This window comes from Sus scrofa, chromosome 14 (genome assembly GCF_000003025.6).
Source record: "Sus scrofa isolate TJ Tabasco breed Duroc chromosome 14, Sscrofa11.1, whole genome shotgun sequence".
In the NCBI taxonomy this organism is placed as follows: domain Eukaryota; kingdom Metazoa; phylum Chordata; class Mammalia; order Artiodactyla; family Suidae; genus Sus; species Sus scrofa.
The window spans coordinates 87,966,083-87,989,100 of NC_010456.5; the positions used below are offsets into that span (position 1 = coordinate 87,966,083).

The 23,018-nt window shown below is 39.6% G+C and overlaps 1 protein-coding gene across 1 annotated transcript in view; it reads right to left on the reverse strand.

Moving 5' to 3' along the window:
* GLUD1 (glutamate dehydrogenase 1) overlaps positions 2,768–23,018 on the reverse strand; it is a 36,526-nt gene continuing 16,275 nt past the window's right edge. Inside the window, 9 exon segments of the mRNA NM_001244501.1 lie at positions 2,768–4,123; positions 5,207–5,269; positions 7,880–7,971; positions 8,745–8,868; positions 10,543–10,623; positions 10,887–11,024; positions 11,231–11,368; positions 12,075–12,254; positions 18,219–18,313. Coding sequence (NP_001231430.1) covers positions 4,004–4,123; positions 5,207–5,269; positions 7,880–7,971; positions 8,745–8,868; positions 10,543–10,623; positions 10,887–11,024; positions 11,231–11,368; positions 12,075–12,254; positions 18,219–18,313 — 1,031 coding nt within the window. The 3' untranslated portion in view covers positions 2,768–4,003.

Consider the following 23,018-nt stretch of genomic DNA (forward strand, 5'->3'; position numbering starts at 1 on the left):
CGCTGAGGTTGCAGGTTCAATCCCTGGCCTCACTCAGTAGGTTAAGGATTCAGTGTTGCTGTGAGCTGTGGTGTAGGTCGAAGACGTGGCTCGGATCTGGTGTTGCTGTGGCTCTGGCGTAGGCCGGCAACTGTAGTTGGGAACCTCCATATGCCACGGGTTGGGTCCTAAAAAAAAAAAAAAAAAAAGACGAAAGGCAAAAAAACCCAAACAAATGGAATTCGTTAATTAGTTCTAGTAGAGTGTGTGTATAGTCTACGAAGATGTTAATACATAGAACATTTCACCTGCAAATAGTTTCTCATCAGTGAATATGATGTTGGCTGTGAGTTTTTCATAAATGCCCTCTGTTTACAAATGGTCTATAATTGTCAGTTTTCCCCACAACCATTGAGTTAATTATGTGTTTCTTCCTTCTTTATGCAATTAATGGGATATATTAGATTTTCTTATGTTGAACCACTCTTGCATTTTTGGGACAAATCCTCCTTGGTCATGATGTATGATACTTAGGAGCTGTTGGATATGGTTTAACATTTTTGTACCTATGTTAATAAGGATATTCTTCATTTTTTATTTGAAATATAGTTGACTTACAAAGCTGTTTCTGGGTGTACAGCAAAATGACTTCAGTTTTAATATACATATAATTTTCTATTATGGTTTATTGTAGGATATTGAATATAGCTCCCTGTGCTATACAGTAGCAGTTTATTACACATACATTAATAAGGGATTTTGGTGTATAATTTTCTAGTGATTTTTTTTCTGGCTTTGCTAGCCTCATAGGTGTTAAGAGTCCAATTTATTTTTTTCTTGGTTTTCTGTCAAAGTTAAAAACTTGTCAAAGAACATTGAGAAAATGAAAAGACAAACCAACAGAATGAATACTTGCAAATCGCATTATTTGATAAGTTACGTATCAAGAACATATAAAACTCAACAACAAAAAGATAAACGATTTGATTAAAAATGGCAAAGGATTTGAATAGAATAAAAATGAAACATCTAAAACTCCTTCTTGGGAGTTAGAAAATGGTGAGGTGGGCATATGTACAAATTGAAGGGCCATAGGCTATATAAACCTATATAAAATCCCTACACCAGTAATTCTCAAAAGGGGGTGACTGTATTTCTCATAGGACATTTTACAATCTGAATACAATGTCACAACTGAGGGATGCTACTGACATCTATGATTAGAGGTCAGGAGTGCAGCTAAACATCCTACAGTGCACAGGGCTGTCCCCTAAAGGACCACCTGTCCCAAAATACTGACAGTTTGAGGCTGAGAAATCCCATCTAAACCATGTCTAAGCTTTGATTAAAAAAAAAAAAATTAAAAAGCCGAAAGTTATTTGTGAAAAAAATTCAGTCATTAACACCCATGTTACAAAGAAAAAAAATTCATTTGCAGAGGTATCTGTGCATGGTTCACAGATGGGCGTTTTCTTCATGAGCCATGCCTTGACTGCTTTATGCATAGCAGGGCTGAGAAAGCCTGCCAAGAATGTTTAGGTAATTTATTTAAAGCATGTGTTAAGATGCAGGATTTCTAAAAACAAAAGAAAATTAAATCGTCAATTCTAGTAAATGAGTTGCCAGATGCAGGGTTTAAAAAAAAAAAAAATCAGCTTTCCACAGGCTGCTGTGTCTGCACCATGGATATGTCCAAGAATAAATAAATGTGTTGGTGTTGCCTGTTTATCATTTATATAGTTTAAAAAAAAAATCAAGCTTTTACTTTCCTAAACTTTATCTATTAGGGTAATTAGAACATTCTGGTGAAGGGGCTTATGAGGCAACAGTTAGGTATTCTTCAGGTGCTACTTGAGTCATCTACAGCTATTTCAAAAGCAATTAACTTTAGAGTTTGTAAGTTTTAAAAAGAATTATAAGTAAATAAGAATATTTCAGTGAAGCCAAGAATAAGTGACCAGAATTTTCTAACTCAAACCTCCAGGATCCAGAGTTGACACACTAGTGCCATTTGCCTATACACAGGCATCGTGAACGGTACAAGTTTTCTAACATTAATACTGTGATGCCCATCAACATGTATCTTACAAACGCCACTATAACTACTCCCGCTATGTTAGCCAAAGGTCACAACTAAGTAACTGACTTTCACATGACCTGAATCTACTGCTCCACCCTGTATTGTTCCAAATATTCTAAAACTTGTTTTCACATTACTTCCCCTTTGGATTTTAATGCTGCCTCTTAAAGGCAAGTAGACACCACTGTGCTGGGGAAGAGCTTGCCATGGCCACAGTTGCCATGGGTTTGTTTATCTACTCCTTGACCTGATGCTCCAAACCACGGAGGAAGAATCAGGACAAAACAGACACAAAGTGCAGCCAAAAGTGATGCTCTAGATATAGCGGCTATGGAGGCTGGTGGGATCAGGTCTAGAATCTACTTCTGTTGCTTATGGTTTTCTGTCTTACTTTCTGTGACTAAAATGATTAAAAACTGAAACTGCAATCAATGAAATTTTCCTTCATTAAAACAGAGGCATATATAAATAAAGGTACATAAATTATGTCAGTCTATCAGCTTTAAGCACTATAACTTCTTCCCTAAGAATAGCCACCGATACTCTTTGAACACAGAAGAAATCAAGAACAAATTTTGGGCAGCTCACCACATAGTGGAAAGAAATGTTATGCAGGTAGTTGTTTCAAAGATTTCAGAAACCCAACTATAGTTTTTATCATCTACCAAAACAGACACTATCAAACATAAAAACACTGGAAACACAAACTTTGGAAAAGGTAGACTTTTAATAACTGCTTTTTATCACCAGGTTAAGTCATGCAGTTACAAAGTAGTTAGAAATTTCTGAAAGGATTTTATTGTTAAAAAAAAAAAAAGCTCATTCTTACATAAATAATATCTAGTACTTTATTGGGATACTACCGTTCAAAGGCCCTGGCCAAATAACTCCCAAACAAAACGCAAGCCCACGTTATTTCCAGCCCACTGGGAATGAAGCTGTGTGCCGAATTTGAGGCCTCTAAAGAGGACACAAAGTCGGGGCAAGTTGGGGCCATTGGCAATGCTCAGAGCCGCCAGCCAGACTCCAAAGAGGGAGCCCAATGTTTTTTATCTGGGACACTCTACTTGAATTACTCTTCAATTAGTCAACATAATAGATCTTTGAAGAGAAGAACAATTAATTAACATGATAAGGAGGTTACTGCATTCTTTGGACTATATGTCATAATTGTAGTTAGTAAATTCCAAGACAGTCTTAATAAAAATAGCCTCGATCATTTGCAGGTATGAAGATAACTTAATTCTCCACTGGGCTTTTTATTTTTGCTGGATGACAATATGCTATAAATGATACCGTTTTTATGTTATAAAAATACTAGCTTTTTTCATGTTTACAGGCATTCACTGCTTGAATCAAGGTTAGGCTTGTTAAGTGATTAAAGGCAATTTTATTACAGCAGCATGTACTTATTTTATTCTAAAAGAATAAAATGCAGAAAGACAGCTTTTATTTTTGTTTGCAACCTGTAAAACTGAGTTATTTTGCTGATGTAAAATACCGATAACTCGAGGACCATGTCACCTTCTGAAAACGCCATATATATACCAGTGTGTCAAAGCACTTTAGAGACGTGTCCAGAGCTGAAGGGGCAAGCAATCGGACAACAGGTGCTCTCTTGGGGCCCCAGCTGACTGTGCTGGGAAGCAGCTATGGAGCAAGGCAGCGAAGCCAGATGGAAGAGACTTTTATTAAAGGCAAAGTGCCCAAATGGCTCTCTGACATGGCTTATTTCTACTATCACATTTATTAGCTTATAAATGATCCCCTAACCTTAATTTTTTTTCTTCTTAAGGGGCTGATTTGGATTGACTTGTTGAGAATGGTATCCATTATCTAGTAAGTCATGAGAGAGAAAGAGATTTCTGTGGTTACGTGTAAACTTGTGATAGGTCTGCAGATGAAGAGGTGAAGAGGGTAGTGAAGAAGTCAGCCTCGGCACATTTATGTGAAGGTCACACCAGCTTCATTGTACACCTTGAAGACTTTCTCGATGGCATTAACGTAGGCAGCTGTTCTCAGGTCCAGTCCCAGGTTATACTTCATGGCTGTGCGCATGATTTGCTGAAATGAAAACGCAATGAAGATCACTAACTCAAGCAGCCAGGCCATCAGCATACAAGGCAGGTATGGGCCTGGTACAGTTACCCTGGCACCATTTTAGGGCTGGACTTGGGTAGCCAAAGAGAACCTACTCAGGCAGTAGAACCTCTAGTCAGGAAGGACTATTCTCTGGAATAATCACTATTATTTCATTGATAGAAGTTGTTCTTTAGAATTTAAGATGTGAGCTGACTCTATGCCCTTGTAGACATCTTGACATCTGGACCAAGTTTATTTTATTTTTTTTTGCTCCCCCCCTTTTTAGGGCCACACCCTTGGCATGTGGAAGTTCCCAAGCTAGAAGCTGCCCTCCTACACCACAGCCACAGCATGCGCGTGGGATGTGAGTTTGTGACCTATACCACAGCTCATGGCAACGCTGGATCCCTGACCCACTGAGGGAGGCCAGGGATTGAACCTGCATCCTCATGGATACTAGTTGGATTTGTTTCCGCTGCACCACAACAGGAACTTCCCGGACCAAGTGTATTTGATATACATCGGGATAATTTAAAAGAACTAAGGATGGGGTGATGAAAATGTTCTGGAGTTAGTGGTGATAGCTATACATCCTTATGAACATACTTCCAGGCTGCGAAACTGTGTATTTTATCTGCTCCTGATATTTTAATTTAAGGCCAAGTGAATATAATCTGAACTCAAAAAGAAATTAAATCTAGACTCAAACTGTGTTTAAGGCATTAAAATAAGGATTAAGTGGTCAAAGAACTTTTCGCATATCCCAAACTCTACAGTAAGGTAGCTTCCTATAGCTCTAAGAGAGTGGAGCACTGAGCTGCAATCCAATTTGGCTAACTGTCAAACATCATTCCTCTTAACTTGGCATTATTATTTATTCCCCAAGTCTGGAAAATATATTGAAGATCCTTAAAAAAACAAAACAAGACCTCATAATTTAAGACTGAAAACATGTTTTGGGACAAACAAGTAAACAGATTATGTGTGCTGTAATAGAAAATAGCACACAATTGACCTATACTTCATGTAGCTAGCAAAAAACATCAACAGCATCTGTATACGTACCCTGGCAGAACGTTCCATAGTGTAAGCTAAACCAGAGTGCACGATGTCTTTTTCAGAGGCACCCTGTTAGGAAATATAAGTTTAACAAAACCATATAAAGACATGCTTCACCTATAAAAGCACAATTGATTCTTAAGTCACTATACAGCCAGACAGAATTGCTTTGTCTTTCAGTAAAGATATACTTGATTTCTGTATAGTATCTTGATACCATTTAAATAGTCATGTTTTAACCACAATTTAGTTTTCACTCTATTTGACGGCAAACATTTTGAGATTAAGATCATGGCAAAACGACAAAGTATGGAACAACAAACATGAAGGCAAGTAGTGGGCTCAGCACTGGTCATCCATCTGAGACGCAGATCACGTTACTGAGGCCTGTCACTGTGAAGAGGGTACAGAGATGATGAAGATCAGTGAAAAGCAATGAGAAGGACTCGAGAGTGAAGAAAATCAGGATGTGGTGTCCTGGAAGCTAAGGGAAGAAATAATTTCAGGGGAGTAACCACTTGTGACAACAGCTGCTGACCAATAAAGATGAGCACTGGTAAGTGACCACTGGGTCTGGTGCTGACATCACGGGTTACTCTGACAAGAACAGTTTTGGTGCAGTGGTGGGCAGAATAAGAGGTTTGAGTATATGGAAGAACTGAAGACAAGAATACATACAACTCTTGAGGTTTTCTATTCAGAAATAAAAATGGTAAGACTTGGAAGAGGGAGTGGGATTAAGATTTACATTTTTTTTTTAAAGACAGCATTTGTTCTATTGATAGAAACGACTGAATAGACAGAAAACTGGTGATGCAAGAGATCTGCTGGAGCAGTGCATTTGAGAAACTGAAAACAGGCCATTTACTTATTTAGGTTACACCTGCGGCATGTGGAAATTCCCAGGCCGAGGATCCAATCTGCACCATAGCTGCAGTAATACCGGATCCTTAACCCTCACCACCATGAGGGAACCTCTGAAAACAGGCCATTCAATGCCTAGAATAAGACTGAGGTTTAGATGGAAGCACAGAGCTGCTCTATAACAAGAGAGAAGACACAAGACAGGGTACAGATAGCAGGAGCTGGGTAGATGTGGAGCAGGCAGGGAACTTTCACTTTTCTCTGTGAACTGAAAGCAGGTCATCAACTTGGGTGCAGGGGTGAGAGAAAAGGAGAAAATACGATATAACCAGGAGAATGAGAAAATGAAGCGAACAGGGAAAAGCAGTTAAATTGTTGGGAGCTGAGAGCCTACTTGAAGTTAATGGTCAGAGGTGAAAGAATCAGCAGGCCTCTTGCTACAGGTGAACAGGCACAGAAGGGAAAGAGAGCTGGATTCCACCAGGGCTCAGGTGTTAACAAGGGGGTGTGATGAGGCAAAACAAGTCCAGGAAGTGACAGTGATGGCGAATCAAGTTTACGTGAAGACAGAGGTGATGAGGGACAGTGAAAGGTGATCAGGTCAATGATGTAGATCCCGGCAGGGCCAGAGCATGGCTGGGGAGGGGGAAACTAAAGTAAAGGAGCTGAAAGAAAAAACTTGTTTTTCAACTGACAATTATTATATAAGACTCTTACTTATTATCAATAAAAGAAATAACATTAAAGCCTAAAATTTAAGTACTGAAAGCCTTTGAAAATCAGGATACTAATACATTAGGTGAAGATTATTTTAAAAAAGGATAAAAATGAAAGCTATCATTGCTGTCCTCTTAATTCCCAACCTAGGAATTTCACTGCTATGCGGCAGGCACTTGCTGGGACACTGGGTGACCACAGGGAGGAGCAAGAAGCCCATCTAGAACACAGAACAGTAGCAGGTCCTATAAGTTACATGATGGGAAGATGAATGAAATGCTAACACACAGTGAGGCCCTTTGAGGAAAGCCACAGAGATGCAGATACTTAAGCAGGGAGTGGGCCAGAGGGACCAGAACCAAGAGACACCTCATACTGGGTAAGCGGAAGGTTCTTTGAGGGAGCAGTGAATACCGAGAGCAGAGAAAGAATCTTTTCTCCTTCCAAACAAAACTCTTAAAACTTTTTCCCATGTTGAATTGTTTTCTTAGGATACATTACCAGAGAGGATGTTATTACAGTGTCAAAGGGCAGGAACACACTTCTGCACTGTCATCAGGATAAAGCTACAACTGTTTCACCACAGATGTGGTGAGTATAAGATCCACTGTCTTTGCTAGCTTAATACATTACAGAAATCTTATTTTAATTTGTATTTCTTTAATGGCAAGGTTAAACAGTAGGATTTTATTGTCTGTCTAATCTGTTTTCTTTAACTCTTCATGTAAATACAGCAATTTCATTTTTTTAGATAGTTCAATCTAGAGTTCACTGTCCAATTTTACTTCTCTAAAGCCTCTTAAGAGTTACAATCTACAGTAATTCTCCACAATTATGTTAGAATAACTTGTTGAGTCATCTGCATTGCAAAAGTATCAAAAGGAGAACTGTTAATCATTTACTTCAAACTAAGATTCTTAGCCCATTTTTAGAACAGAGTGAAAGAGGAAGGTCAAAAGCACACACAAGCACACAAGTCATACAATTACTGTCATGTTGACTACCACTCCTCAATTCCAATTAATCTACCCGGCCTGATCTAAAGAAGAGAGAGCAGGCTGGGTGTGTAAAATGTGACTCTGTCACAAGCACACTCACCGATATCCTGTCTTGGAACTCTGCTGTGGGTACAATGGGAATGGTTCCACCGTGCTTTCCAAATTTTCTTTCCAAACTCTCCTGAACAGACACTATAAAAAGCCAAAAATGACATAACACCAAAAGTGGTCCCAAACTATATCCACAACCCCAAAACAAGTAGTTTTAGAAACCTTTAACATTAATGTCATAAGAGGGTTAATCATTTAAAACTCAAGCTAAAAAGGAATAAAGCACGTTGCCAAATTCCTATATAAATGTGAATTTAGGTCACTGCTCTGTTTCCATAACACCCATTACCAGGGCTTTTCCTTGGCTCTTTAAAAAAGAAAATGCTCAGGGAAAAAGGAACGGAAATCGATGGGAACACTTCACCCAGATTCTCAGAGTGGGCTCAGTAAAGCTCAGCTGGAGGTCTTGGTCTTATTTCAGCTTGAGGATCATTCTAGTGTTAACTCTGGAGCCTACTCTAGCCAAAGACAAGCAGTATTCTCATCAAAAGACTCAAAAAATTCTTGACAGGCCTTTACTAAGAGCAACGTAAGATAGAAATGGATAAGTATCAATGGGAGTTCCTGGTTTAAAATGATACTCTTTATACTACTAATTTACAGCTGCTTTATAAGGTAATGCCCCTAGAACATAAACATTTTAATATAAATATATTCAAGAGGATGAATATTTGAATACGTATTAAGAAACTGTATATTTTTGGTCTAAGACTCCCAAGACCAAAAAATAGTTTTCTGTTCTAAGATTAAATTCTCTGTGAGTTTAATTAGTCCTTTTATTATATTCAGATTTTCCCCAACTTTTTAGATGGCCCAAAAGATTATCTTTGGAGAACAAGATAATCAGAACTTACTGAGCAAGTGGTAGTTGGAATCCCTTTCATATTTGAAGGTCAAACGGCCGTAGCTGACATGATTTAGATTCTTCAGCCACTCAAAGTAAGATACTGTCACTCCTCCAGCATTCAAGTAGAGATCCTATACACGAAGTGACAGGAAAACACCAAAGAAATGAGACAATGATTTTAATAAAACCTTGCAATGAGAGGAGTTCCTGCCATGGCTCAGGGGAAACAAATCTGAATAGCATCCATGAGGATGAAGGTTTGATCCCTGGTCTTGCTCAGTGGGTTAAGGATCCATCATTGCTGTGAGCTATGGTGTAGGTGGCAGACTTGGCTCAGATCCTGTGTTGCTGTGGCTGTGGTGTAGGCCAGTGGCTACAGCTCCAATTAGACCTCTAGCCTGGGAACCTCCATATGCCACGGGTGTGGCCCTAAAAACAAAAAACAACAAACAAAAAGCTTACAATGAACACAAGAGCTCAAATTTAATATTAAAGCAGATTAAGCTTCACATTTCACAAGTATATCTTAGTTTATCAGAAACTTTACGCTTAAATTTGACAACACCCCTTCGCAATCCATCTGAGGTTTTCTCCATTTGGAAGAAAACCTTTTTTTTAAAAAAATCAACATTGATTGTTAGATCCTCTTCTCCAACAAAAGTTCTGAGACAAAACTGCTGCCCACTAACCACTAGATTGGATTGTGTAAGGGTGTTTCACAAGGAGATTAGTATTTCCTCTCTCACTATGAAAGGGCAGTCTATTTCAGTTAAATTGAATTTAAGTGCTTTCATCGAAAAGGGTTCTTCATGGAGTTGCTGTCGTGGCTCAGTGGTTAACGAATCCAACTAGGAACCATGAGGTTGCGGGTTCGATCCCTGGCCGTGCTCAGTGGGTTAAGGATCTGGCGTTGCTGTGAACTGTGTGTAGGTTGCAGACGTGGCTCTGATCCCATGTTGCTGTGGCGTAGGCTGGCAGCTGCAGCTCTGATTCGACCCCTAGCCTGGGAATCTCCATATATCACAGGAAGGGGCCCTAGAAAAGGCAAAAAGGCAAAAAGACAAAAAAAAAAAAAAAAAAAAAAAAAAGAAAAGAAAAGGGTTCTTCAAAATGCCTCATGAGTCTACACTAACTTCTGATTTCCAATCACCTTTTGGTATAGATCCTAGGCACATGTTACTCATATTAGCTTTCTGAGTAAAGCAGCAAGAGACATTTGAAATGCATAAGGTTAGTAATCACAAAAATCATAAGAATTTAATAGTATTTCTAACACATTATACATTTACATAACCGGATTTTAAAGAGGGCTAAATACTTAGGCAAGAAAAAGCCTGAAATTGGAAGAAAATGTTCAAGTCCAAGTGAACTGACAGACAGGCTTATTATATTAACCACACTTATACCTTCTTTCTCTTTTTTTTTTTTTTTAAGGGCCGTACCCTCGCAATATGGAAGTTCCCAGGCTAGGGGTCCAATTGGAGCTGCAGCTGCCAACTGACACCACAGCCACAGCAATGTAGGACCAAGCCATGACTATGACTTACACCACAGCTCATGGCAACGCTGGATCCTTAACCCACTGAGCGAGGCCAGGGATCAAACTCACATACTCATGGATACTAGTTGGGTTCCTTACTGATGAGCCACAGTGGGAACTCCTCTACTTTATTTTCTCAAAAGCAAAATAAAGATGAATTCACTAAGGCTTGGGAAACCAGCAATCCTCCTTCCCCTCCAGTTTCTTGCAAAAGACAGTTATGTTTCCAAGTACATATAAAACTTGGCAAATACAGATGACTTACTGGAATAACCATAATGTTCCTTTCCAGGAAAATCTTATCAGCTTCTGGAGTTGTTGGTCCATTGGCACCTTCAGCAATGATCTGCAAGAAAGTTAGGAACATACAGAAATGTCAGTAACACGGTCAAATCCCCTCTAACTGAGCTCAAGAGATATGTGTATATAGGGAAGGGGCTGTTGGAGAGAAGTGTAATTCCACTTTAAACTGTACCCTTGGAGAATTGTATGCTATGTAAATTAATCCCAATAAAGCTATTTTTTTTAAAAAGGAGGAAACCCATAGATATTTTTTATGACACTCCACATCATTCCACATTGGTAAGACTGAACCCATCATGCTGTCACCTTGGCTTTGACTCTAGGTGCATTGGACTTGGTCAGCTGCTTCTCACTGGCAGCAGGAATCAGTATGTCACAGTCAGCCTCCAAGATGCTCCCTTCATAGATCTTTGCTTTGGGGAAGCCCAGGATTGTTCCATGTTGCTATAATTGATGGAGAACCAGAATTAATGGCTGTATCACAGTTTAAATGTTTGTTTAGTGCCTATGATATAAAGACTCATTTATTAAGAGCTTTTTGAGTTAACACTTAAAAAAAGGCAGTAGAAATAGCTTTCACTAAGACTTATTTCAACTTTACAATATTCGGATGGTCAAATATCAGATTATTAGATATTATATTAACATACCAATTTGAAGTCTTCCAGTTCCTTTGGATCAATACCATCTGGATTCCATATGCTTCCATCAGATTCACCAACACCAACACATTTAGCACCAAAACGATGTAAATACCTCATTGAGTGCAGTCCCACATTACCAAATCCCTATGAAGAACAATTATGAATGAAACAGAAATTGAAGTCCTAGCACAGATGGTACAAAATACACATTTTGTTAGCTTTGAAAAGGATTCTCAAAATCCCTGACAAAGAAAAAATGTACTAGATGATCTCTCTCTAACAATACATTTTTATGTGTAAGAATGTGGAATTCAACTCTTTGTCATCTTTGATAATACATTCTAAAGTGGTTAGATGCAGCCTTGCTGGCTCATAAAGAAATGGCAGTGGTCAACCACGCTACCTAGAACCTCAGACCCTGATGACCAAATGTTCTATGGTCATGAAAAATCACTAACCTAGAAGGAATATGAGTTTTATTTTAAAGTAGTATTCAACTTAATCTAGCTCCCTCTAAGTAACTTAATCAAACCTCAAGCAAATTCTTCCTGCAAACCCTTATGGATACACTTAATAGTATAAGAGATGTCCCTTTCTCTATATAATTTCATTTTAAATACTAAACAAAAGAAATTGGTGATAATTTCATATATGTCTGAGAGATAATTTACTTGGTTTAGTCACATGAATCATACCAAGGTTCATAAAGGATGTACTACTCTATAAGCATCCATCCCCAAACTTGAGATCTAAAGAATAAGTTTTAAAAATTGCAAATCTAAAAACACTGAAAAACATGCTATACGTGTTTCTTTAAGAAAGTTATTCTTTAAGAAAGCAAACATTTTACCTGAACAACAAATGTTTTATCTCCAAACCCTGGTGTCATCCCTAAAATACTCATGTAAGAAGCTTCATTGATGAAGTTTTCAATCCCATGGAAAACTCCACGACCAGTAGCAGAGATGCGTCCATGGATTCCACCCTGACTGATGGGCTTACCAGTAACACAGGCATGGGCATTAATATCCTGCAAGAAAAAGGTGAAATGTCAGGTTAATTTCTATGATAAACTGCAATAAAGAAGGGTTAAAATCAAAACACATTCTTATTTGACTAATATGCATAATAGAAGTGCGTATATTGAAGGTATACTTTTATCAACAGGGATAAGCCTCCCTTTTTCAAATTTCTGTTCCTAGAAAATCTAAAGCAGATTGTATTTTCTGATGTGAGAAACACAGGAATTTTCAGGAATTTAACTCAAGTTAGTACAAAGAGCAATATCACAAAAGTAGAAATAGTTCAGCTTAAAACTATTTATTATTTCTTCAAAAAATGTTTAAGTTCAACTAAGTCAGGGTCACCTATAAGTGGCTTAAAATTTACCAGAAGACTTGAGCACGTATGCCCCCAAAACAGAATCTAATAGGAAGAGGAATTATGGTGTTCTTAAATGGGACTCAACACTGTAAAAACACTTTTCTGTCAAACTAATCTGGAAATTCAATAAAACACCACTTTTAAAGAATTTTCCTTCCTCCCTCCCTCTCTCTTTTCCCCAATTTTTGGCTGCCCTGCGGTGTATGCAGTTCCCGGGCAGCCAGCTCCATTAGAGGATTAGGTCCGAGTCTTGACCTAAGCTTAAGCTGTGGCAATGCTGGACCCCTAACCCACTATGCTGGGCTGGGAATCGAACCTATGACCCAGCCCTCCCAAGAAACTGCTGATCCTGTTGTGCCACAGTGGGAACTCCAAAATGCCATTTTTTAAAACAGGAACCCTAAAAATTCACCTAAGAGTGGATTAACAAAAATATTCATTAAGTTAAAAAAAAAAAAAAAGACAAAATAACTAAGGTTTGCAAGGCAATTTGGTATATTTATCAAAATAAAAAATATCCATTAACCCAGAAATTCTATCTATATACAGTTTTTGTATATATAGCATATTCCATACTACATATATAGTTTTTGTAAGTATAGTATGGTATCACCTGAGGTTAAAAATTAAAAGGGTCCATGAGGGTGAGACACAGAGGCCCATGCCCAGGTGTCAGCAGAGTACCTTCTGCAGCAATGAACAGTTCTAAGAAGCTGAGCTCCAGAGTAACACTCTACACTTTTCTGTACTCTTTGAATTGACAATGTACACATATTCTGGCTCAGAAACAAGCATAATTAGAAAGAAAGGGGCTTGGGAGGGGTTTCCCTTCCAAGTCATCAAATAAACTATAAACTGTAGCAACCAGAATAGTGAACAGAATAGACCCATTGATTGGTGGGAGAGGAGAACCTAGAGACAGTCTTACTATGCATAGGAAATCAATATAAAATGAAAGAAGCATTTTAAATCAGTGGCTAAAGCATGGACTACTTAATAAATTTGTTAAAGCAATTTGCTACCCATGTAAAACAAGATAAAGTAAAACAAAACAAAACAAACAAACAAACAAAAACAACGTGGCGCAGCAGAAAAGAATTCAACTAGGAATCATGAGGTTGCAGGTTCGATCCCTGGCCTCACTCAGTGGGTTAAGGATCTGGTGTTGCCATGAACTGTGGTGTAGGTCACAGACGTGGCTCGGATCTGGTGTTGCTGTGGTTGTGGTGTAGGCCAGTGGCTACAGCTCAGATTCGACCCCTAGCTTGGGAAACTCCATATGTGGCCCTAAAAAGACAAGAAGACCAAAAAACAAAACAAAACAAACCCACAAGATAAACTGCCTTACTTCATACCATACCCTCTATCCCACAATGTATATTCTAGCTGGGTAAGTTAAAAAGGGACTGTTTAAATATTTTTATGAGAGAACTTAGAATTAGTTGTATAATTACCCAAAAAAAAAAAAAAAAAAAAAAAAAACCTAGTAAAGTGATTTATGGCATTTGTAGTTTTCCCACAGTTTCTCTTCATGAATAGTTAACACTTATGAATACAGAATTGTAAACCTAGTGCCAAATGCTTCTGAACAGAGAAAATGCAATGAGTGCAGCTGACAGCAATCCAGCAATCCTGTCTGAGGTCAGGCATGGTGCCGGCTGGCTGTGGGCTGCCCAGCATACCCAAGTGTCCTGGAAGCCCTGGTGGGCAGAGAACACGCTCTCCAGCGCCCACACTCCCGGGCGAGGCTGGACAAAAGGAGCTGCGTGTTCAGGTTCACTCGTTTACTTCTCTGAAAACAAGTACAAAAACTGTGACTCCTTACCCTAGGCCCTGATTTTGAATCTCCTATTAAGCGTCTTTTACCAGTGTTTAGGCCAAGGTTTAGCTGGCAGTGCCTCACAAAACTTTCTTTTGCAGTCACCTTTGGGAATGAGCTATGAATAACAATGTACTGCCTACTGCTTTGTACTATTTAATCCAATGCCTTGCTTAAAAAGGAGACAACACCCAGAGCTCATTTAACATAAGGTGACATGGAAAAGCAATCTTTTGGGGAATAGCAGTCAAAACCAAAATTCTTTCAAGTGTCTCATACTGCTCCTGTTTTATTTCAGGGGATTTGTGGAATTTAGCTGATGTAGTATTTATAAATATTTACTTTGTGCTGAGGGCTGCATTATACTATTATTCACTTAATCCTCATGACTGTTCCATTAATTAGGTCATTATTATTGTGATTTCACATATGAGAAAACCAAGGCACAGAGAGTTTTAGGTACTTGCCAGAGGTCACAGAACTGATCTGTAAAGGAGCCAGTTCTAGAATCCAAGGTGTCTGCCCATGCTCCCAAGTACACACTACACCACCACAACAGATGCCATAGCCCCTATTATCCCTCTCAGAGGCTGATCTTTCCACTAGGGTCCTTAAAGATGAATCTGGATCCAGTCAGCAGAGCAATCCCCTCATTAAATCACCCCAACCTCTACTTCTTGCACAGCAGTGTGGCAGCCCCTGGGTGTGGTTTTGAAATCTCCAGTTAACCCTGTGAGCTCACCTGTGTATGGTGCTACTATGGATATGAAACAAAACACCTAGGCTACCCTCAAGGCTTCTCATCTGCCCCTCCAGTGACTTGAGGACAGGCATGTGGAAAATGTGTTTGACATTTCTAAGGTTAGCACTTAATTCAATGATACATAAAGTTACAAGTATAGTTTCACATTCCTTTCTTACAATTGATACTCCGGTAGTGCAACTGTGTCAAATCTTAGGTGGATACACATAGTTTTGCCAAGAAGAAAGAAAACAGAAAAAAAAAAAGATGAATCTGTGGCTCACAGCCCCATCAACATGCCAAACAACAACAAAAACTTTTCTCTTTGGCATCATTCATGTTGTCTCCTTTCCAGCACCATTTTTCTTAAGTGAAGGCTACTCTTCATGCCCTACTTTCCTCTCTAAACACACCCTCCCTTGCAGTCTGGCCCCAATCTCACTCTTCTACACAACAATCTAGCTGCTGAATTGGCCTCTTCTCAGAAACCCCCTCCCTCAGCATCCACAAGTGGAGCTCTTGGAGCTTCTCATTTTTTTTTTTTTTTTTGTAACTAATTGCTTTCCCCCTAAATCACTCTTCAATCTATTCATTCCTCTCCAACACAGGCAAGCCAATATCACCTCTCTTTTGGGCTCCCATGTAGTCTCCTGCCCCATCTCTGGCAGAGTGAAGCGCCTAATGCACACTTGGCTGTGTCACACACCTGCTTACAACGAGCACTTCACTGGCTTCCCTCTGTTTTTAGGACAAAAACTGGAAGTTCTTGCTGTCGCCGACAGGGGGAGGAGAATCTGATCCGACCCTCCTCTGCCGGCTTCTCTACTCTGGCCACCACAGTCTTCTCTTAGTCTCTTAGGTTCACCTCTTTTCATGGCAGGACTTGTACCCAGGTGCTACCTTCTGCCTCCACACTTGCCCAGCGCCTCTTCAGCGGGTTGAGGTCTACTCACCTTCAGAGTGCAGCCCAGAAGGCTGTATCGCAAGGTGGCTTTTCTGATCCTACTCTAGAGATGTGGTCAGGTTCCCAGTATTCTTTTCATAGCAGCAAAACTTTTCTTTCTAGCCTCTATCCCAGTTATACTGAACTCCTTGCTTGCACTTTAAGCTTCGCATGCAGTAAGTATTTCATACATATTTTAAGCTAAATTATAAGCAGATAAGAGTGGGGGGGGGGTCCCTGGAGAAAGAGATGGTTTTCTTGACATTAAGAGAAGCCAGTTCAGGCCTAAGCCATTTTGTGATATAAGCCTGGGCACAATGTTTGTCCTTGAACAGGTCTCAGTAATTAATGTCTTAAGGTAAAAAAAAGAACTCAGAAACACTGACTGTCACAGGCAAGAAAAGTAACAATAGAAAAAGTAAAGACTCCTATTTTTGTTTCAGTGCTAAAAATTAAGTGCTCAACCACCAGATAGACTGACTGGAACCTAAAGGATGATGATAACGACCTTCCCTGACCCTTGAGATTTAAATTAACAAAAGCCTGGAGTTCCCATCATGGCTCAGCGGTTAATGAACCCTGGTCTCACTCAGTGGTTAAGGATCTGGTGTTGCTGTGAGCTGTGGTGTAGGTCACAGATGCGGACTGGTTCCCGAGTTGCTGTGGCTCTGGTATAGGCTGGCAGCTACAGCTCTGATTCGACCCCTAGCCTGGGAACCTCCATATGCTGTGGGTGCGGCCCTAAAAAGACAAAAAGGCAAAAAAAAAAAAAAAAAAAAAGTAAATTAATTAACAAAAGCTTGGACTCCACAGCATATTCCCTTTATGAACATGCAGGTACTCTTGGCTTAAAACTTGCTCAATTTTACTGTTGGAGAGACACTACTTTGGGAAAGACCCCCAGTGTTCTGACTTGCTGCAAGTAATAGATCCTTCCTTCTCCTCATCTCTGGCTTAGTTGTGTCTTCTGGCTCAACACCTACAAAGAGGTTACACAGTTTTCAGGTAACAAAATGTCTTTTCAACTCACTTTCTCTTCCTACTCTTTAAATGTTTATTTTTCAAGGTTCCATCCCTTTCAAAGACAGCTGTCATGTATTCTTTCTTTATTAGTGGTATTACTTCTGCTCAGTCCCCCAGACTGAATTTTCAAGTCCTCCTGGCCCTCTCCCACTCAGTCTTGGCCTTTTTCTTGGTCCCACACATGCAGCACAGTCCTGCCAAGTCTACCTCTGTCATGAGTCAATGATCCTCACCAGCCCTACGGCTCCCAGGTTGTGAAGGCAGATGCTGACACTGTGGAGGCCATCTATTTGCTCCAGCCTAACACTGCAGCTAACACCTCTCCCCTAAAGAAAGGTCAGCACCAAAGGATCTTCTCTGACTAGCAAGTAAAATAAAAACACTAGGACGTGAAGGAGTTCCTCTGTGGCTCAGCAGGATAAGGATCCAGCCTCGTCACTGCTGTGGCCTGGGTTCAAGCCTTGGCCCGGGAACTCCCACATGCTGTGGGTGTAGCCAAAAATAAGACAAACACTAGGACTCAAACTTTTTCTGAGTTTACTTACTTCATTTTTCTATTACCTTTCTAAATGCGCCTTATGTTCAGACAATTTGAGCCCTACAGTTTCTCTTCCTATCCCCTAAATCTCCATGTTTAAATTCTGTCCATTTTTGAGGACTAGCCCTGACCCAAACAAACAGCTCTTCCAGGAAGCCTTCTTTCAGAAACTCTCTACTTTGGTATTATACTGTCTCCATATCGTATCTGCTTATGTGTCTTAGTTCCTCTAAGTGAAAGCTCTTTGAGGGAAAAGCAGAATTGAATGCTTCTTTATTTCCCTTCTACTCTCTTACAATCCGTCCGGCTCTGATAGGTGATCTGTCTTCGAGGGTCCCACCAGGATAGGGAGTAAAAAGCTCAATCCAAGACCACTACATTTATGATTTAAAAACAGACAGAAGTAAATTAATATATGAATCAAGGTATTGCTAGAGGAGAGGAGAAAAACCCAGTGAATTCTCTTGTACATATCATCAATTGAACAATTATTTCTGGAAGACAGAAGATGAAGCCCTCAGGGCTTTTAGTAGGTTAGGTACTCACATAATGCCCTATGGTGCTGGCATAGGTGTCAGCAATCCAGGACATCTCCCGCTCGCCTGTGCTCATGTCCGGGGCAGGCACATCAATGCCAGGACCTAGGGGCACAGGGAAAGGGCATTGCACCAGTTTTTAAGATGAAAACACATAGATTCTTACAATTCCCTATAACGACAATACTACCATGGGTAGAAAACTTTAGGTTTCATCAAGGTTACTAACTGAAGTCACAGAAATACTCATTAAATGTTTCAGTACAAAATTTACACACACAGAATGAGTTCCCTTTGTGGCTCACAGATTACCAAACCTGACTAGGATCCATGAGGATGTGGGTTCGATGCCTGGTCTCCTCAGTGGATTAAGGATCTGGCATTGTGTGAACTGTGGTGTAGGTCGCAGAGGCAGCTGGAATCCCGAGTTGCTGTGGCTATGGCTAGGCTGGTAGCTATAGTTCTGATTCAACCCTTAGCCTGGGAACTTTCATATGCTGTGGCTATAGCTCTAAAAAGCAAAAACAAAACAAAACACAAAAACCCCCACAAAATTTAAGGTGTTTATGCTTGAGATGAAACTGAATTCTATCTAGGCAAGAGATGTACTTATGTATAAAAGGCAACAAGAACTCCTGGTGGAAAACCTAACAAAACCAGAGTAATCTGGGAAAGAGTAACTTTCCTCATGGAAACAGTGGCATGATTGATGCCAAATTCTGAGTCAACCTTCTTGCTAAGGCCAATGGATACAGAATCCATGTGATGCTGTACCCTTCAAGGATTTAAACTTATTGAAAAGTAAATAGATAAAAAAAAGTGTAGATTTGTTCTCTTGTTAAAAACAAAACAAAACAAAACTGATGTCCAGAGTAAGATCTCAAATGAAAATGTGTTTCAAATCTGTAAAGGCAGGAAACATAGATATAAGTCCATCAAAACAGTAAGAATAAAAAATATGGAGTTCCTGTCATGGCTCAGTGGTTAACAAATCTGACTAGGAACCATGAGGTTGCAGGTTCGATCCCTGCCCTCAATCAGTGGGTTAAGGATCCGGCGTTGCCCTGAACTGTGGTGTTAAGTCACAGATTCGGCTCGGATCTGGCATTGCTGTGGCTGTGGCATAGTCCGACAGCTGTAGCTCCAATTTGACCCCTAGCCTGGGAACCTCCACATGCTGTGGGTGCGGCTCTAGAAAAGATAGAAAAACAAACAAACAAAACAAAACAAAAAACAATCTAATTATCTAGTGGGTCAGTTAAATAAAATACAGTCTACTTATACCAAGAAATACTATGCAGCTGTTAGAAAGTATGATGTATATCCATGTAAATGACTTGGAATCATCACCAAAACATACATGCGGGAAAAAGCAGGTCTCACACAGCATGTATAATAAGTCCCATTCACATAATATTCTCTTTTACACATAATCAATATACAAATATTCCCATGCATAAACATATATGCAGATGTTTAGAAAGATATGTAAACCTTTTCACTGTGTTTGGATTTCAGCCTTGTTTATAACTTCTTATATTGATTATTGTTTCAATTATAAAATATAAACACACTATCTTCATAAAAAAGAATAATACAACTTTAAAATGGTTAAGCTACTGTCTCCCAAACAAAGTTCTAAGAGCTGTACTTAAGTTCTTTCTATAATCATTACTTGAATTAACAGAATAAGGTCCATTTTAATATTCCTTTACATTTTAGGGGCCTAAGTCCTAGAAAATTTATTTCTTTGCACAAGTTTGATGTAACGAACATAGAACTGGTGGAAGACAACTTTGAAATGCCCAAAGTTTTGCTCCATACAATCCTGCTCCTCCTTCTGCACCCAATCTGTAACCCTCCTATGTCCTAGTTCTCTTTTCCTTAGGCGTCTTACAAACCAAGAAATCTAACTTCCCCTACCCGCCCTCATCCCCTACACCCCTCCTGCCTGGAACAGTCAGTTAATGGCATATTCTAGCCTTATCTTCTGAAAAAGTCCTTCCCTGTTCCCATTTTCTCACAATTTCCATTCCTTTACAGGGACATAACTCAATTGGAAGTTAGTAAATTTGTTTAATCATATTGCTTTTCTCCTTCAATTTGTATAAATAACAAATCGCTCCAAATCCTTTTATAGGTATCTACAAAAGTATTGTACTTGTTTTCAGCAATACCAAGTTAATATTCTTGTTGCCCCAAGTAACAATTCCATTCAGAGAAAATCTATTAGCAGGTGGCACATTTGAGGTGCACGGTTTGTCAACCAAAAATGTATAATGACAACTTGTTTTCCAAAAACGGTTAGTCTAGATATGCCAAAGTGAGAGAGCTCCCCTTACCCAAATGCAAAAAATTACTAGGCTTATGAGTTTTCTACTCCATGTAAAACCAACATATGTATATAGAGATGCAGAGATTACAAGTAATTCCTGAATTACAGGCAAATTCTCAAATACTTTTGCCATCACTCGATCCCATAATAGTTAAGTATTATCCTGATAATAAAGACTTCATAAGAATACTGCATACCACTGACACTCTTAGAACAGTATCAAAAGAATAAAATACTTACTACAAAACATCTTTAAACAGCTAGAAAGATGTTCAGTGTTCATGGTCTGAAAGACTCAGTATGGTTAAGATGGGAACACTTGAGCTCCCACTGTAGCTCAGTGTTAACAAATCCAACTAGTATTCATGAAAATGAAGGTTTGATCCCTGGCCTTGCTCAGTGAATTAAGGTTCCGGAGTTGCTGTGAGCTGTGGTGTGGGTTATAGACGTGGCTCAGATCTGGTGTTGTTGCTATGGCTATGCCGTAGGCCAGCAGCTGCAGCTCCAATTTGACCACTAGCCTGGGAACTTCCATATGTTGTGGGTGCAGCCCTAAAAAGACCGGAAAAAAAAAAGATGGCAACACTCTACATATAGGTCTATAGATTCAAAGCTACCCCTTTCAAACCCCAGATGACCTTTCGGCAGAAACTGAAAAGCTGACCCTAAACTCACACAATGTGACAGGGCAGGACCCAGACTAGGGTCTAACTCACTATCTGAAACTCTCTAGGAGAGGAAAGTCAGAAAATAACAGAAAGGACATCAATTCCAAAATTGCTCAGGACTAGTTCAGTGCCCTAGAGAGGGGGAAAGAATGCCAACTGCCTTCTCGTTATGCTACAAAGCTTTCTGGGCCCAGATGTTAGTTTAGTTGCATGGTGGATTTTTGCACATAAGCAAAAAAATCAAATTGCTAATATTTAAGCTTTCAATGTTTCAAGGAATCACTCTGTAACCTTTGGAATTACAAGGTTCTTGTCAATATAGAGAAAATTAAGTTGGAAATAAACTATGAAGATTATCAGAATTAGTAAATTATTTCTGTAAAGGAGGTCCTCAACTCATTTTAACTGCACTTCCCCTGTATAATGACTACGTAAGCACAGCTCACAACAGTGCTAGGGAGGATGCTTTAGAATCCAAATGCCTTGGAGTTCCCGTTGTGGCGCAGTGGTTAACGAATCCAACTAGGAACCATGAGGTTGCGGGTTCGACCCCTGCCCTTGCTCAGTGGGTTAAGGATCTGGCATTGCTGTGAGCTGTGGTGTAGGTCGAAGACACGGCTCAGATTCCATGTCGCTGTGGCTGTGGTGTGGGCCAGCAGCTGTAGCTCCGATTCAGCCCCTAGCCTGGACCTCCATATGCCGTGCGTGTGGCCCTAAAAAGCAAAAAAAAAAAAAAAAAAAAATCCAAACGCTTTTTAAATTATGAAAGACAGACAAATCTAGTAAAGTTCTAGTGTTACTTAAATGGGGCAATTTTCAAAATTAGTATATCTTAAGTTAATAGGAACTTGTCATCAGTGTCAAGAATACTGAAGAAGAAAAACAGAAGGTACAGGAAAATAGTTTTTCTTTCCTGTTTTAGTGAGTCTTCTTAGTTTAACTATGTTAAAAGGGCAAAATTCTATTTTTTTTTTTTTTTTTTTTTTGTTGTTGTTGTTTTGTTGTTGTTGTTGCTATTTCTTGGGCCGCTCCCGCGGCATATGGAGGTTCCCAGGCTAGGGGTTGAATCGGAGCTGTAGCCACCGGCCTACGCCAGAGCCACAGCAACGCGGGATCCGAGCCGAGTCTGCAACCTACACCACAGCTCACGGCAACGCCGGATCGTTAACCCACTGAGCAAGGCCAGGGATCGAACCCGCGACCTCATGGTTCCTAGTCGGATTCGTTAACCACTGCGCCACGACGGGAACTCCCAAAATTCTATTAAATGATTTTATTGGGTTAAAACAAATCAGAGTCTTTCTAAAACAAATGAAATAGACTTAATTTGCTTGAAAAATCAAAGATTAAATAATATTTATATCAGAGAAAAGAATATTCACTTCTCACACAAAAGAACACATAGACAACAGCATAATACAAAAACATCAAGCAAACAAAGACTAGTACCCTCATAAATTTAGTCTGACTGGCAAAAACTCCTAGTAACAAATATTAGGAGCCCCAGAAAGGCTCAAAATCAGCCACTGATGGCAGAGTAAGTCAGCATGAGCCTCTGCACCTCTTAGCCTGTGCCCAAGGCTTAAAGGAAAGGCCTGCATAAGCCTTCAAGTCCTAAGGGCATCAGATTTCTCACTGTTTTTGGAACTCCACTGTAAAACTGCTTTTTGCATATGAAAAATTATTTATATTGCAGGTATTACTCAGTTCTTAAAATCGTTTTGGATGTAACAATAGAGAATGTTCAATGCTGTTATACTGATCAAGGGCCTTTCTCTATGTCTGTGCAAGGAGAAGAGGTGGAAGT